Here is a 12,875-nt window from a genome sequence, read left to right on the forward strand (position 1 = left end):
TCTGAATCTACAACACGAGCACTGTAAATGTGCTCAGGTAAGAACCAAGTAAATAAGGCACCTGAAATAAAGAGTGGTCTTTGATCCAAACCCTGCCTGACCTCCCTCATCTGTTCTCATTAAAAGAGGAAAACTAAACATGCAAGAACTTGCAAGTGCAAAGTTAATGTGTAAAACCCCAAAGAGATTCTGAATTTGTGACACCCGACCGTGGAGCACACAGCAGGTCACACTCTGCGAGCTCCAGGCTGCAGGGGCTCTCTGACCTCTGAAAGAACATTTTGAGGAAATTTATCACCGAATGCAAGAGCATTCACATAAACATCTCAGTTTCTCATTAGTCTTAAAAGTTCTTACAGAGCTGACTGGACTTTCACCACCCTGTTCCAGATGTTTGTTCCAAACCTCCCTCCATCCATGCCAAGTTCCCAGCTCAGATCTTCACATGAGCCCATCTTTATTATTTCTCCATTATTCAAACCCAGTCAACTTCCCCTCCTTTTCTCCCCTCACCTTCTATGCAGCCAACCCGCTCCTACAAAAGCCAACCTCAGTACTGAGATTTTTTTCCTGACTTATCACAGTGTCATTATGGATGTGACCACCTCCAGCTGGTCCCATAAACTCTGTTTATTGTGCTGGTGTCAACTTTCATTTCTCTTTGTCCATCTTTAGACAAGAAAGAGATGAAGTGTGGTTTATACAGGAGATTGCACCTGCAGCTACTCCTGATGAGAGATTTGTTTGGGTATGAGCAGGGTATCATCGCTTGTTTTCTGAGTGACAATGAAGGAAGTCCAAAAAAAAGTGCTTTTGACATGCAGACAGTGAATCTTTCCAATTTTTTTCTACTAGTACTTTATAAATTTTTTAATCCTCCTTTCATGTCAAATAAAATGGGAAAAATAGCAAGTTCTAAACCATATTGCATTGAAATTGTAGATGCTACTGTGCTAATATTGAATGTAAAACACAAGACAAGCTGAATGAATTGAATTTATCCAAACCCAAGGGGCAGCAGGGTTTTTTCCACCCCTGGCTCTAGGGAATAGATTTAGTCAAATATTTTCTTAATGTTCTGAATTGCAGTCCTCTCTAGGGCACAACAGACTGTTCCTTTCTTGAGAGACCAATTCACAGAAGGAGAGGAAGAGGAGTGGAGAGCAGAAATTGTGTGGAATACTCAACTATTTATAGAACTCCAGGGAAGATAAGCAAAGCTGAGCTGGGCAGGGAAGGAAAGCTAAAAGCATTTAGACCCAGACTGCTCAAAAATTGCCAACTTTCATCCAGATCCAAATCCAGATCGTAATCAAATTTTGCCAGACAGGTATCAGCTGCCAAAAACCCATTTCTCCCTTGTTTTTGCAGAATGGCTCTATTTTTATAATCCACTTTATCTCAAAGAAAACTGCAAATCTTGGCCAGGAAAGCAATAAAAAACACCTTGCTGACCTGGCAAAGGCTGATGTGGCTCACAGCTCCAATCTGAGCAGGCTTCAGGAGATGTGAGTGGCCTTCTGGCCCTCACATCACATATTGTCAATTACAAAAAATAAGATATGTATTATTTTGATAAAAATCAGATTTGGACATGAAAGAGCTTTGTTTATTTTTTATCTTCTACCATCTTGAAAGTTATTAGGGAAATGAGATAAAAACATAAAACTTGACATGTTTAATATTGAGGGAGAACTCAGGGCCACAGAATTTATAAGCATAGTAATGAATTCCAAAATAGGACAGCGTGGAAGTACAACATCTTAACTGGACTGTTGTGCCTAAGATCTTATTCCTATATTCACATTTCTTCAATGAAAAGGAATCTAAATTTCAGTTGTGTTCTATAGAGTCTACATCTACTCTAAATTCAGCAGCACCCAAAATTATTTTTAAAATTTAAAAAAAAAAATCCCATTTGTTCTGTTTAAGGGCTTAAACTTAGAATAGATATAAGGTTTATGAACAAAAGGAGTTAGAACTTAAAGTATCAACACTATAAAGTTTATCCCTGTTAGCAGCACACTTTCAAATAGAAGAGTAAAGCCTGAGAATTGAATAGAAAAAAAATCCAATTAAGGCTTGCATCTCATCTTAATACACTGCTGAGTAAATCAGAAAAGATACATTAAAGACAGTGTGTTAAATTAAATTAGCTCTACATACTGTATTTTAACACTTCCTACCATTTACTGAGAGTGCAGGAACAGAGCAGTTTTATGAGAGTACTTAAACCCTTCCAGCTTCTGCAGCTGAATCTCCAGAATTACAGCTCACATTCAGGATGCAGAAGGAAATTCTCCTGAACAAACAAGTCTCAAAACAAATAAAGAAGTCAGCCAAATCCCTTATAAATTATAAACCAGCCCTGTCTGCCAAACAACTGCCCAGTAAGCACTGGGAATGTTTAACAGCTTAAACCAAGGGTTTGAAAAACTCACAATATGCTTTCAAAGTTTTTATCATCCAGCTAAGAGTTCTCCATTTCAGCTCTTCATTTGGGTTAGACTGATCTCTGAAGCTCAAGTCCATATGGAATAAGGACTGAAGTGCCAGTTTGTTTCTTCCATCTGACAAGAACTAGACCACACCACAAAATCTCAGCTTCCAAGCATGAAAAGCAGTGCAGAATCCCCAGGTTCAAACTGGCACTGTGTTTGCTGAGAGATTATGGCATCTGGTTAAATTTCTCCCTGCAGCTTTTGCATGAAGACATAGAATAGTTGAATATCTGAACACACTGCAGTGTTACTCAAAAAGTAACAGATTCAGCCTCAAACCTGACATTCACACACCACAGCAATGGTGAAAGGCTGAGTTACCCTCAGCAGAGTAATTTCTTCCTTTCATGCAGATGCACCCTGGAACAACCAAGGAGTTTAGACAAGGCTCAGCACAACAACCCAGCACTGAACAGCAGAAAAGAATATCTGAACATAATATTACAGCCTGAGATTCCATTCAGCTTGAGGGTATAAGCAAGCTTTATGATGAGGTCATAAAGCAATTTTTACACTGAATTTATGAGCTCATTGTAACAGTCATTTCCAGCAGCCAGTGACTGGTTTATTAGGAGACAGCCTACAGCAAAATTGGAAACAGAGATTGCAGAGAAGCTCGACTGCAATATCCAAGACTGAAGCACAAAATCTGTAAGGCAAACAAGTAGGGAGGGAAGGTTTAAGCATGAGGCTTATAAATATCTGAACAAGGACATTTCAGAATCAGCAACACGAGAAGCATTGATTTACACTCACTTTCATTTGCAGAAATTCACTTTTATTTGAAGATGAGCTTATGCACAGCATGCAGGATTGAAAAATAACCACTACCCCTGAATATTCACACCAGACACCTATTGTTAAATCATGAATAAGTGACAGCAGAGTGTTTTACCACACATACAAATTGTTTAAGATCCATCTTGCTTCTTAAGTTAAAAACTCCCACTTGCTTCTTACATTAGTCCTTGTCAAACCACTCTAATTGGCACAACAATAAAGCAAATGTAACCCAGAGCTCATCCCAAACTGCTCTGTGAGGGACAAACAGCCCAAAAATCCAGATTTGTTCTGCTGCCATAGGGAGAAACTCAAAGATCTTTTAAGGAGGTTCTAGGGAACTCAAAAAGATTCATAAATATCAAACATTTTGAGACTCAGCATCAAAGGGAATCTTGGATCCTCTCTCATGTGCAGATCCCAGCTTGTTTCATTTCACACAGCAATGTCTGAGCAAAAGCATTTGACAATGAACATAATTCATGTACTCAAAGACACCCAGTCTAAACCAGAGAGACTCAAATCCAAAACTACAGCAAATTCCTCAAAACTCAGCCAAGACAACTGGATCACAGCACATTCTAATGATATCTATAAATTCTTAATTGACTGGATTGTTTACAGTAACTCCCTGCATCTATGGTTTGGAATTTATCTGGCTTTCATTTTAAGCTATTGGCGGTTCCTATGCTGCTTCCTACTAAAGAGCAGTGTCAAAACAGAAGCCACAAGCAGAAATCCACATTATCACAGAATGACTGCCTAAAGAGGCAAGTACATCTCCTCACTTAGAACAAGTCATTTTTTCTGGTCATTTACCCACTACCCACTGTCTGTCCATGTACGTAGAGTTAATTATGTGCGCAGCCCAGTGAATCAAAAAACATTTTTAGCATAGTTCTAAATAGTTTTGAGCTCCATAGGCATTTTTAATCCAAGCAGATCCAGTTATTGGTTTATAGTAGTTTAATTGGGACAAACTCCAAGCATGCTACAGGTTCTGTACAGCAGTGATGCTCATCAGGCTCAGGACACAGAGACATTTACTCAGCAAAGAATCTTTGGTGCTGTTGGAATGTGTATTCCCTACTCAACATAGTTTTGATCATCTGAATGGTTCTTCCATCACAAAATACCAATTAAATCAAAATTCATTCCATAACCCTGGCAACAGGATCCAGCATGTGTCTTCCCACCACAGTTTTGCTACACATGCTGCAAACCAAGTTTCTGCTTTACACCCCTTCAATATCCTTCTAATACCATCACACAGATCATTGGGAACCTGCAACTTCTTGGTTGCCAGGACAACTGATTGACAAGTAAAAAGTGCACCAAAATGCTTCTTTCTTTTGTACTTGGAACAAAGTTCTGCATTTCTAGATTTTTTAGTCCTATCTTGAAGTAACACTCCCATTGCTGCTGTGACTGAGAAGTGTCTACAGGCCAGACATGCTACTCAAATCTCTGAACTTAAAAATCAATGCTAGACATTTTGTTCACTTAAATAGCAAATTATTTCCTCAATCATGCTCATTTATATTTATAAACAATTTGGAAACACCTTACTATGCCATAAAACACAAAGGCTTTAGTAATTTTGCTAAGACCTTTTCTGCTGCAGAATCAATTGATGATGAATTAACAGTGCTAATGATCCAGAAGAAACACATTTACAAATTAACAGTTTCAGCTGTTAATTGCTCAGATAGAATTGTGAATATTCCCACTGTGAAGGAATCAAATTCACAGGCAAAGCAAGTCACTGAGAAAAGCAGAGCCTGTGTTTGCTTCTCAGCCAAACACACACAAAGCCAAATTTTGCCACATACAACACTCACTCTAATTCCTGACAGGATGAGCTGATGCAGAACATGGATCTGTGCAGGGAATGTTTCAAATACTGCACACAACACAACATTCACCAAAAGCTGGGAAGAGACCAATGAAGTGCTGCAGTCCATTATTTACAATCTTTCTTATTTTCATCTCAAATTATATCTTCTTCAAATCTGGCCATTATGAAGCTAAATTTATTTCATGCTCAAAACAACAACTTTACACTATCAACAGGTAAGATCTGCCCCAGAAAAGAAAAAAGCAGCTTGGGCCAGGGGAGACTCTGGGTAAGCACACTGCAGCTTCCACCTACACCACTCTTCTTCCACCCTGCTACTTTTCTTTACTTTTCCTTTGACTCTCTCAACTATTCTGTTTTATTACTTGTAGGTACATCACTAAAAAAAAACTCACTGCAAGAAAGCCAAGAATTCATAGAGAAGCACCTTCCTACAGAGTAAATAGCTTGAGAAAGCACCATGAGGTGAGCTGACAGCTCCCCCAGTACACCACAGGGACAGCCAGCTCTGCAATTTCCACTCTTAGCCTGATCTTTCTTCACCTTTTTTGTTTGTTGGCTCTAATATAACAATCCAAACACAGAACATCAAGCTGTGCTAAAGGAAACCAAAGGGAAATATTTATGAGACAAGGAAACCTTTGTTTTTTAATCACACAACAAACCATAGCACAGTACAACGAAAAAACCACAGGTTTTACTTATTTTGGTGTCATTCCCCTACCTTGACGTGACTGAAATCACCAACTTTGCTGCTTTCCTGGGGATTAAGAGGTTTGGTCTCCACTCTTGGTTTGACAACCTGCCTGAAAGGACTGGAGAGTGGGAGGCCACTGACACTGATTCCATCTGGAAAACAGAACAAGGAGAATTACTTTTGCTTGTCTCATGCTATGTTTTGTTCCAATTAATTTAGAGCTTATTATCAAAGGAAGAGAAAAGACACATAAATGATATTAACCTTTTACACAAAAAGACAAAACAAAAGACAAAGATTATTTGGCTGTTTCTCCCAAGACACCAAAAATAATCAAACTTGAACACACCAAAAACTCAGTGAATATCATGGGGAAGGATGGAAACTGCATTTGAAATAATCACAACAGAGATGTCAGGTTAATAATATGAAATTAGTTTTAACATTTAGAGTATTAAAATAAAAATCAAAGTTTGTGGTTTTTCATGACAATGTGATCCTATCAGTTCCTTAGGATCCTTAAATTAATTTCTGGTGCAAGGATTTTTTTTTAAGCGCATATTATGGAAAATGACAGAAAATAGAGATGTCATGTTTTGTACATCTACTAATGCAAAAATAGATAAAATAGTTCTCTTTTATAAAGGAGGCAGAATGGAAATTAAGGTTTCCATTGTAAGAGTCAACAAAAAAAGCTTAAAAATACCCTGAGAGGAATGTCCTGAGAGTTTGGTGCTTACTCCCAGTCTGGGTACTGGCACACACAGGATGACAAAGATACAACACAAAAAATTAACATCTTCTGTTATTGCCAGCAAGGTGTAACTTGAAGGTAAATAAATGCACTGCAGCACTGAATAAATATCCTAAAAGTGTTGTATCAGCTCCTGGGGGAGAGCAGGACAGGAGGTGAGAGCACCCTGCCCATGCAATGCAGCACGACCATGAACAGGACAAAACACAGAAATAAATACAGAACTACATTTGATCACAGGCTTTGAAAGCTGCTCTTTCAAAATGAAAATTAGAAGTTTTAATTGAGGAAAAATATTCTTCTCCAACTGATGAATGATTTTCACTAGTTCTATATTTAGAACAAAAACTGACACTGACTGGTGCATAAAATTGCAAATGAAAACATGAAAGGAACCAAGTATGAAAACCTGCATGGCATTAGTCACATTTTCCACTTCTTATATGGCATGAGCTTTATTTCTTTGAGAGAAGAATAGATAATACCTAAAACAACATCACAGAGATACAGCTAATGCCTTTCTTAATTACTTTATCCTTTCAAATCCTATTTTATTTTTAATTTCTACAGTAGAGGGGGAAGAAAAGACAATAGTTTAAACATTTTCTCTGGAAAGAAAACATTTTTAACTCTCTAATTTGTATCTGAAAAAGGAAGTTTTTTAGCAAAGGAGACATCAGGATGAAAGGGAAGTCCAAGGTAACTTGGTAGTGATTGAACTTTCTGTCTCAAGTTTGTGGCACTCTCACAGAGCCAGTGCCAGGCACTTTGTGATGCTGCAAATGACTCAGCCCTTCTCAGCCTGGACTGCTCAAGGCAACTTCTCTGCCAGAGGACAAAAAAAATCATTTTCTACCACAAACAACTACCTTTTAAAATTATTTTGTTTCTTCTGTTCTTTGATCAGGCAGCAATGGGAGAAAAGACCTTGCCCAGATCCCCTGCAATACATTAAATAATCAGAATGGGGGAAATCCTGTTAAAAACCCTGCTAGGCTGAAGAACTTAATGATGGCAGGAGAAAACACTGAGCACCAATGAAGCAGTTCTCCAGAAGTTTTAAATTATTGATACTTATATTTTTTGAGATTTCATACATTTTATTTTCTCTCATGAAGTTTAGAGAGATGAAGATGCTAAATCCTCCATAATTTTCTTTTGTCAATCCCTACTGTCAAACATCCTGAGCAGCCTTGTACTATATAAAAAGTATAATTATCTTTCCACTCTGTCCAGAAATCTTCCTAATTTCAACAATCCACACTGAATATTTCCATGGTAACAGCATATGACCAACACTTTTCCCATGGTAACTGCAAAAACACAGCTTGCCTTTCCAACATCCCAGTCACTGCTGTCACAACAGAGCAAACTCTCCTACCAGCATTTCCTCTCTCCTATCAAATGTTAAGTAAATTGTCAATTTAACTTCATTAGCCACTTTCCCAGCACTCTGAGCAGAAGAATCCCACAAAATTTCTTACTTGGATGAGGGAAGTGCATTCAGGGAGTTAAACCTGTGGATTTACAATGAGCACAGAAGGAAGGGGTGGCAGGGGACAGCTCCTGGCCTGTGTCACACTGTGCTGTGCAAGGACCACTGGCCTGACCTAAAAATGGATCCATTTTTACTGTCTGTTAAAGCTTCCTTGTTTTAATTCTCTTGTTCTTCTAATTCTTTTGATTCTGCAGTAATTTGCAAACATTTTAAATTTGTGCTTAGAGTTTTTGGGTTGAGGACCCCAAATGTGCTGCAGTGCATTTATTTACCTTCAAGTTACACCTTGTTGGCAGTAACAGGAGATGTTAATTTTTTGTGTTGTATCTTTGTCATCCTGTGTGTGCCTGTATCCAGAATGGGAGTAAGCATCAAACTGGGGATATTACAGCCATGGAGGTCCCAAACCCCATAGAAAGGAAACACTTTAAAACTATTCCAGTGACACCACAAAAGTTGGGATTCTGAGGCAGTGTCCAGGCAATTCCATGTCACACAAAATGGAAACTGTGGAAGGTTTAGGCTGAAGTGCTGTTTCTTTCCAGGAGAATTTCATACAATTCCACAGCAGTGCAGATCTGCTTCCTGCAGCTTCCTCTAAGCAGCACAGGGACCCTGAGAGGGGCAGGAGGAGGAGGAATCCCAGAATTATTCAGGTCAGAAAAGGCCTCAGAGATCATCAAGTCCAGCCTATGACCAGACATCACCACATCCAGAGCCCAAGTGCCACATCCAGCCCTTCCTGAAACACCTCCAGGGATGGAGGCTCCACCACCACCCTGGGCAGCCCATCCAGGGAGGGCAGGAGGGGCTGCTGGCCTGGAGCAGGATCCCTCCTGCAGCCCAGGGATGTTTCTGGGGGGTTCTGCCCCTCTGCTCTGGCGAGATCCTCCCCAGAGTGATTTTTGTCCATCTCTGGGGCTCCCAACATCAAAAGGATGTGGAGCTGCTGGACCAATTCCAAAGGAGGCAAAGATGCTCAGAGGGCTGGGATGCCTCTGCTCTGGAGACAGGCTGGGAGAGCTGGAGCTGTGCAGCCTGGAGAAAAGGTTCCAGAGAAAACTCAGAGCCCCTTCAGGGCCTAAAAGGGATCCAAGAGAGCTGGAGAGGGACTTTTTGCAAGGCCATGGAATGATACGACAAGATGAGGGTGGCATCAAACTGACAAGGAGTAATTGTTTATCCAGAGCATGATGAGGCCCTGGCACAGGTTGCCCAGAGAATCTGTGGGTGCCCCATCCCTGGAAGTGTTCAAAGCCAGGTTAGACAGGGCTTGGAGCAACCTGGGATAGTGGAAGGTGTCCCTGCCCATGGCAGGGAGATGGAATGGGATGATCTTGAAGGTCCCTTCAATCCAAACCATTCTTTGATGCTATGTGACAGAACCATAGAGTTTTTCAAAAATACACAGCTTGATCATAACATATGAAAACTAAGTGCCACTTCAACCCATTTGTTTATTTTATCAATTCTTGCCTGATTGAAATCTCAAAACAAAAACCTCTTGGTAGGCAACATCTCATAAGAACACTGTAACAGCTTTGAAGTTCTTTAAACATGCAGAAAAATAGAAAAAAAAAGACTTGAGACAGGAGACAGACTGCTTGCTGAACTTGAATGTATTTCCTTTTTTTTTTCCCCTAGAAAAAGAGAACTGTACTCTCATGATGTGTGCAGAATTCTAGAAACTTGCTGTGTGCAGCAACAAAGAGCAGAATAACACCAGAGCACACAGAGTTTGAGGCAATATAATCCACCCTTCACACCTGTGGTGGTTTGACCAGGAAGAAGTGGGAATTCTGGGATGCTGTGGTCAAACCAATGGATGTTCGGAGTTTGATACTGGCGCCTGGTGTAGCCAGTGGGGTTTGGACACACCTCCGAGAATACACAGGGGTTAAAAAGCAGAGCTTCGGCCCTGGGAAGCTCTCTTGGGACTTCGAGGGAAGGAGGTCAGATCTCCCTCCCCCGTCCAGCCTCTGCTGCTGGGCGGGGGAGGGGCAGCCACGTGGTAGGCCCTGGGCCTGGACAGAGATGGGGGGTGAGGAGGCCCTCGAGGATGGAAGGGTGGAGGAGCCCCAAGAGACATCGGGCAGCCATCCCCCCCCCCCCAGGAGAGAGAGAGAAGAGCCGGCGACGCCGAATGTGATAGCAGCCAGCCCAGGAGGAGAAGGGGGAGGAGAGTGCCGGCGGCCCGAGCAGCAGCGATGTGGGAGTGCCGGCGTTCTGGGACAGACAGAGACTGAAATTTTTAACCCTTTTGCTTACATGATTGGGACCTTGTAAAAATGCTGATCCTCCTCAGAGCTGGATAAGAAGAGAGATAAGAGATGAGACAAGGACCTGGCCTGAAGGACGTGGAGAAGACTGACTGAGTGGGGAGAGATGATTGGAGTGGCCTTTTGGCTGGACGTTTCTTGTGGCCATGTACTCAGTTTGTTCCTGTGACACAGAGACTGCACTTAGGGGGAGGCAGTGCCTCAGAACCAGGAGGGTTCATCGTGGGGACCCCTCGGCCCCAGGGGGTTGGAAAAATATGGGGGGGACAGACTGTGCCTTTTTGGAGTGAGACAAGGCATCCTTGAAAGACAACCCTAAAAGCAGCTCTGGTCCATGCACGGTGGTGAGAGCACTGAGCATGGAAGGAAGATGTCACAAGCGGCAAAAGGACTTTTCCGGGTGGTGCCGAGTGACATTGGAAGCACAGAGGTTTCAGCGTGTTTCCAGGGGAAGCCTATGGAACAAGAAGGACTCCTCTCCTCTTCATGAACTGAAGTTTGAGTATACTAAAGTGTGGTGCCAGGCTGGGCAGTTGGTGATTTGGGAGAATGTATCGGATTGGGAAATTCAGGTAGTGGGGAGGAGGAAAGTGGTTTTTTGTAAGGTTTTCAATTTTTTTTTCCCTTTTCCTTATAGTTTTTCCCTATTTTCCTGTAGTTTAGGTAATAAAGTGTTCTTTATGTTTAAGCTGGAGCCTGTTTTGCTTATTCCTGGTCACATCTCACAGCAGACACCAGGGTGAGGGCATTTTCATGGGGGCACTGGCTCTGTGCCAGGCTCAAACCATGACAACACCTCAGATGGGCACTGAGATGCAGCTCCTTCCCTCTCTCAAAAATGTGCTCAGGACCATCACAGGAGGGAGCCCAGGCAGCAGCACTCCAGGCAAAGTTCCTGGGATTGCAGCAGCTCTGCCTCAGCCAACATGAACCAGACTTGAGCTCTTCTTTGAAACCCCATTACCTTTGAAGACAATAATTAACAACAACAAATGCACTGTAAGCAAGGACTTATGTCCTGAGGTTGTTGAACTGAACTAAAATTGGAAGATAAATTTACAATAAGGGTGAATGCAGTGAAAGAGAACAAATGAAGTGTAAAGAAGTTCATAATAAAACTAGAGATTATGTATGCAGATTACATTAGATGCTAAAATAAAGTGCCTCAGCAAAGGATCAGTATAAAAGGATGGCAGGTTTATTGGCCTGTATATGCCAATAATCAATTTATTGTTATTTGCCTCATGTCTCTCTTAGTTATTTACACTGTAAAGATTTGGCTCACCAGCTCTCTGTGTATTTGTGTAGTGGCTGGAGTACTATGGCACTTACACAGTGTTAAAAAATCCCATCCTTTATTAGTCAAATCATGAGACAAGATGATTTATCTGGTTTAAAGTGCAGTGGGAAGACAAGAGGGCGCCTTATCTTCCATAAGTACTAAAGCTGGAATTCAAGAAAAATTCTGTAGTTCTCAAAAAAATTAAGAATATTTTTTTAAATTACACAGTGATGAATTTATGGAGGACATAGAAGCATCTGTATTTTTAAAAAATAGAACAAAAGGGAAAAAACCTCATTTCAACAGTACAACCATACTGGCATCTTCAAACTGCAGAGACAAAAAAAATACTTCTTAAAAATGAAGTCACTTCAAAAGAATACTCAGAATAATTAAATATAATAAAGGCTACTAAGCAGAGTAACATGGAAATGATAGTACTGCAACATCTCTGAGGACCCCATCATTATCATCAGTGATACCATTATCCTAATAGAGTCCTCCAGGCTACTTAGTTTCTTGGAAGAACTGTCAAGAGAACATTTAAATTCCAAATCAGGTATCATTCCAACAAAAAAAAAAAAAAAAAAAAAAAAAAAAAAACAAAAAAAAAAAAAGCTTTGTCTGTACACTGTGTAAGTGCAGGGACATTTTAAAGCAGATAAAATCTGGCCATGAAAGCAGAAAAACAACAAAGGGAGTATGAAAAATACACTGGTCTTGCATACCAATGTTAAAAAATATTCAAGATTAGTGCTCCTAGACATATGCTATTATTGCTCTGCAAGCTTTTTCCCCTGGAGTGATGCCTTCAGTTGTAGCTTTCATATTTCCAGATTCTGTACTGCATTAGTTTATATATAACTCTGAACTTCATATAAAGTGTTAGCAAGTTCTCCTCACAGCTCAGTCAGACAAAACAATCCTTTTCCAGCCCCAGAACCAAGGACACCACTGCAGCTTCAGGCCCAAAAAGTGCAAACAACAGGGAATTGAGGAGAGCAAACTGGGAGGATGGGACTTCATAACCTGAAGCTGTAATTGGACAATTAACCCCAAAGTGTAAATGGACCAAAACTTTTAAAAGTGTGAAAATTCATTACTCACAGTCCATCTTAGGTGGAGCCTTGGCCAGGCTCTTGCACTCTCCAAGGTGTGTCCTTTAAAGGCCTTTTTAATAAATCCCTGCTTTATTCCTTTAACTCTGTCTAGCCTCTGTTCTAGGC

At 40.8% G+C, this 12,875-nt stretch overlaps 1 protein-coding gene across 5 annotated transcripts in view; it reads right to left on the bottom strand.

The window, feature by feature from the left end:
• The window catches only part of TRAPPC9 (trafficking protein particle complex subunit 9), a 453,504-nt gene that overhangs the window by 368,038 nt on the left and 72,591 nt on the right, over positions 1–12,875 (bottom strand). For all 5 annotated transcript variants that reach the window (XM_064706725.1, XM_064706726.1, XM_064706729.1 and 2 more), the window contains one exon: positions 5,864–5,988. In XM_064706725.1, the coding sequence (XP_064562795.1) occupies positions 5,864–5,988 (125 nt within the window). The remainder of the gene's footprint in view (positions 1–5,863; positions 5,989–12,875) is intronic.

Source organism: Zonotrichia leucophrys, chromosome 2, assembly GCF_028769735.1.
Source record: "Zonotrichia leucophrys gambelii isolate GWCS_2022_RI chromosome 2, RI_Zleu_2.0, whole genome shotgun sequence".
NCBI lineage: Eukaryota > Metazoa > Chordata > Aves > Passeriformes > Passerellidae > Zonotrichia > Zonotrichia leucophrys.